A 5320-nucleotide genomic window follows, 5' to 3' on the forward strand; every position below is an offset into this window, starting at 1 on the left:
AAAAAAAAAAAAGGATGTGTTTAGCTGCTGAAACATATCAGAACAAGGCAAAGTATGGAAAAGGAAGAATAATCAGTGATATTAGCAAAACAAATAACAGCAAATGCTGTGTTTCATTCATCTCCCACTTAAAACATTTTTCTACATATAAAAAAGTTTAAATTTTAGAAGATTTTATAAAAAAGAGGATTAATAATATTTAAATTACTTCGAAGTTACTTAGATGATAGCATAGTTTTTTAACAAATCGTGTTAGTTTTTTAAACAATTGTATCTACTGGGTGCTAAACACTCTAAACAGAAATTACAGTGTGGCAGAAAAAGACAGATTTTAAACACCATATAAAAGCTGAGTGACCTTGAATAAATTACTTAGTCTCTCTGGATTTCAATTTCCTTATCTATAAAATAGGAATAATAACACCTTCCTCAAGAAATGCTAGAAAGATTATATAAAATAACACACAAAATGACTCACTATCTTAGGTATTTAATATGACAAGTATTACTTCCTTGTCCCATTAATAAAAGCAGTTTTTACTGTGTTTCCCCGAAAATAAGACATTGTCTTACATTTATTTTTTCTCAAGAAGACACACTAAGGCTTATTTTCAGGGGATATCTTCCTCTCCGCACTGAAATGCATGGCGTGGCTATGCAGATACACTGCATAGGCCTAGGTCTTATTATCAGGTAGGGTTTATATTTAACAAATGCACAGAAATCCTGCTAGGGCTTATTTTGGGGGTAGGTCTTATTTTCGGGGAAACACAGTATCAATCACCTTATAAGCTTATGTAAAAAACAACAAACAACCAAAACTCAGGATAGAGGATAATCATTTATATGTACCTATTCCCCCCAAGGGAATCCTGGAGCAGTCTTGTCAGCTTGGAATCTCTGTAGGGGACATGGGTGGCCCTCTTGCTCTTGTCTCCCAAGGCACTTATTACATTGCCAAGTGCCAACTAAAAGAGAGAGAAAGAGAGCAAAATGATACAACGTCACTAATCATAACACTTCCAAATAAAATAAGCTCATAGGGAATAATATGGAGAGGTAACAGAATTGAAAACATTTGTATTTGGTTTCATTTTACATTTGTAACAGATATCACTCACATTGAGTACTACATATGTACACAGAACTCACTAATGCTTCAATTTCTCTTCAGATATTTTCTTTCACAATAGGAATGTTGTAAAAGTGACAACTTCAAACTCCCCCCTAGAATTATCAGAGTATCATGTTGGGTCCCCACAAAATTGTCAATTCATGAGGAAATTATTCTCAACTCAATGAAGGATTAAAGTCCTTAGTTATTTTAACGGTTCCATGAAACTTTCTTATTATTAAATATGATATAGTTCCCTTACAGGAAAACAAAATCTCCTTTAATCACAATAAAAATGTCAGTGTGATTGCTCTGAACAAGGTATTCCTATGCAAGTGTAGCAGTCCTTAGAAATACAATGAAACTATGTACTACCATCTAATTTTTTTTTTGCAGTTTTTGGCCAGGGCTGGGTTTCAACCCGCCACCTCCACCATATGTAGATGCCCTACTCCTTTAAGCCACAGGCACCGCCCTACCTATCCAATTTTTTAAAGTTAAGTCAAATTACAGAACTCTTGAGTCATTCCTCCTGCCACCCTATAGTTATCCTTAACCTACAGGATAAGCAAGTTGGTCACACTAGCCTTTAATGCAAACATCTATACCCAGGTCTCTATTAGGGCCGAGGGATCACACAGGAGGTGGCACCAGGATCACATCATGTCTTACTCCCTCTTTTCCAGAAGTGCTTGAAGTTTTAAGCACTGGCCACACTGAAACTCTACTAGATGAGTCTCAACATGCTTCCCTCCTAATGAGGAAAACAGAGCAATGGCTTTTCTTTTCCTGGCACCACAAATGTAAATACTATTTTGATTTTATCTCTTAAAAAATCCACAACAGTGTGCAAAGTACAACCCAGGTCACGCCCCCTTTACACAATTTTCAACTGTCTGGTGAGAGCATCAAGATGGATATTAGAATTGGAAAGTCTGGCTCTCTAATCAGCCACGGCTGATAATTCCTCCACAGAAGGTTCACATCATATAGGAGCAAATATTATACGGAGATAAAAAGAGTACTGTATGTTTGGACCCCAGCTCCAGGATGGGTAGAAACCAAAAACAGAAACACACTGTGATGCTATCAGCATCACAGAAATTTGGGGATGCTGTTACAAATGTCCAGTTTTAAACAGGCACAAATGGTCAGTTTTATAATAAAGACAGTAAGAAGAAAATGTGTCCTACACAAAAATATGCTCTGAGCTAAAACATTTCTTCCATGTAATAGAACGTTTATGCTAATTTAATCATAAGGAGTTTTCTAATCAAAATACCACTAGGTGGCATGGTATTGAAGTTAATTCCTAACATGGGGTGGGGGCACCACAGGAAATCACATTTTGAAAAATCATTACCAAAAATATTTTATTATAATTCCCAAAGTCAACAAAACGACTGTCATAAAATGTTAGCAGAAAGTCACAAAATAACTTAATATTAAGTGCTGATTCTCTCGGTTTATTGTTAAATGTGAAAATAAGTTTTAAAATAATTATTATATATAATTTTCTGCATATATCATGAAATTTAATCCAACTGAATCTGTACTCACAAAGAAAACCTATAATGTAAAAATAAAAAAAGAAGAAAGAAAAAGGCCTTGGGAGGCTAAGGCAGAAAGATTGCTTGAGGCCAAGAGTTCAAGCAAGACTAGCTTAAACAAAAGCAAGACCCAGCCTCTACAAAAAAATTCAAAAAATTATCCAGGTGTGGTGGTGCATGCCTGTGGTCCTAGCTACTTGGGAGGCTAAAAGAGCAGGATCAGAGTTTGAGGTACTCTTGCCAGGGTAACAGAGACACTGTTTTAAAAAAGAAAAAAAAGGAGAAGAAAGCCTACAATGTGAGGTGCTCAGAGATTCCGTGCTTTATTAATATGTTTACTGCAACTTTCACTCCCCAGTTCAGTGTATGAGGGACTTTCACTTGGGTATCATGTATGACAAAAAGAAAGGACAGTAGAAAAGGCCAGAACTATCCCCAACACAGAGCCTCGGGCTTACAAGTCCACAGTTGATAGAAATGCCTTCTTTGGCTCTCTCGCCTGTAGCTCCAGTACGCTTCAGTCTTTCTGATCCTGCCAGGTCAACAAAATGGAACTTTGCAGTCAGAGTTTCAAATTCATTCATTTGTGATGATTCAGAAATTATCTTATTATCAGTCCCATTTTCCTGAAATCAGGGAACATAATTGAAAATGCTTTATTAATATGACCTTCAGTATCCTCCAACCCCACCTAGCCCTTATCCCATGTAAATACATCATATATAGGAATGGGCATGTAGCCAAATAAACATACATGTAATAATGTTTTCCAGCCATTAGAAACTTAAAGTCAAAAAGCAGCCGAAAAGTCAGAACCCAACTGAGGCTCTACATTTGTTACAAAGGGACCCACGGCATAGGTCCCTTGAAAGCAAAGTGTCTTGGGTGACTACATTCATCTCCTATGGCCACAGTATGCTTTCTGGTGTTCGTTACAGATACAGATCTAATTTTTTTATTTCAAAATCTTAGTCAGACAACTTAATTGGGATCAGAAAAGGAAATTAGGAAAAAGGATGATTGAACAAATTGAATTTGGCTCGATCTATTTTCCCAGGATTCATGTTTTAGGCAGATAAAGGCTGGACATTTAAGAAATTAGAACCTATTACTCACAGTGTCTATTTGGGGACACACTCTGGTTTGACACACATGAATTGTAAAAATGGCATGTGAACGAGAGCTCTGAACATTCATCTGGGTACTAGCAGTGGTCCTGGATAAAGCTCCCAACTTCAAACACTGCATCATCTAGAAATGGGGAAGAAAGAAGGATTTCACTTGAATAATGCAGGGTGTCCATAAAGTTCGTGTGCAATAAATTGTTGTCTAGAAAACTATTTTAAGTTTTATGGACACCCTTCACTTAAACAAGATATTATACAATCCAAAGTCTGAGCTCATGGCGAAAGCCCATCAAGTTAAAGGACTTAAAAAGATGTAGATTTTCATATTATTATTTTAGTTACAGTTACTTTTTGAGCTGAACTTCTTGGTATAATAGTGTATTATTTTTTTAAATGGAAGAAAACACTGAGATTCCATTGTTTGCCACTCGCTGACGTTTGCGGCTTCCGTTCCAAACTGTTACAGCAGAATACTTTGGTACGAGCTGAGCCATAACTTGAATCACTCAAGCTCTTCTGAATCTTCTGTTGAGATTTTTTTTTTTTTTTGTAATTTTGTTTATTAGTCTCCTTTAAGGAGCCATGATATAGTCCTATATACTACAGCAAAAAGTACAAAAAGATTATAGTCTCATCCCTCACCATCAATTGTCTATCCCTCTTTGTCTAGCTGTGACAGAAAACTATTCATACACCGTTCTGGATTCTTTGGGTGCTATGACAAATGTACTGACTTTACCATAACTGACATTGTTATAACCGTATCTTGATAAAAAATATGAGGAAAGAAGACAAGATTTTAACTCCATGTCATGCTTAAAGATACAAATCTCCTATCTTGATTCTTAAGAGACTGTCGGCAAAGCTATTTAAATAAAGTTAACTGTGCTCTATTTTAACTACAATGGAAATGTCACCTCTGATTCTGTATTCACAGTACGTGTTGTGACGCCCACAGTATAAATTCCTCCAGTGGAGTCTTCATGAATTCTTATATTTGATTTTTTATTTTTTGCATCAATATCACGGGTGGTGTCAAACAAGTCAAGGACCTCTTCATTATAGAGCTATCAAAAAGAAATGTCGGAAGTTTAATTTCAGCAGAAATTGGTAGTTGTTGAAACACACATAATGTCATCTTTCAAACATATTTCAAAAATTCTTTAAAATGACACATATATCTTCAAAATGACACATTAAAGGAATCAGGCAATTATTATTATGAATATAATCAAATCGTAGATTTACTTATAAGAGTAAGAACAACTAGTAGGCTGGAGACCAGCTAAAGTGACCTACTAATCTTTTGTAACAGGTAAGCAAATACCTACAAACACAAGCAAACCCTAAGAAACACGTACCATGTAGACAAATCTTAAGCTTAGAGAATATTTTAAGAATTTTTACTACTTCAGTGGTTTTAGCTACAACCATTCTTAGTGTATTTAAAAATTAACATTTAGCAAGTTTGCAAGTTCAGTACAATATTATTGTTTCTGTATTAATAGTGGCTAACAAGATCCAGCTAC

General features: G+C 35.6%; 1 protein-coding gene across 1 annotated transcript in view; it reads right to left on the reverse strand.

The window, feature by feature from the left end:
• LOC111726537 (kinesin-like protein KIF21A) overlaps positions 1–4868 on the reverse strand; it is a 26693-nt gene extending 21825 nt beyond the window's left edge. Inside the window, exons 1-4 of the mRNA XM_023515364.1 lie at positions 4709–4868; positions 3781–3915; positions 3123–3290; positions 853–968 (exon numbers count right to left, since the gene is read on the reverse strand). Of these exons, the coding sequence (XP_023371132.1) occupies positions 853–968; positions 3123–3290; positions 3781–3915 (419 nt within the window). The 5' untranslated portion in view covers positions 4709–4868. The remainder of the gene's footprint in view (positions 1–852; positions 969–3122; positions 3291–3780; positions 3916–4708) is intronic.
• Positions 4869–5320: the final 452 nt, after the last annotated feature.

Source organism: Otolemur garnettii, unplaced genomic scaffold (assembly GCF_000181295.1).
Source record: "Otolemur garnettii isolate 467f Iridium unplaced genomic scaffold, OtoGar3 scaffold00070, whole genome shotgun sequence".
Taxonomy (NCBI): Eukaryota; Metazoa; Chordata; class Mammalia; order Primates; family Galagidae; genus Otolemur; species Otolemur garnettii.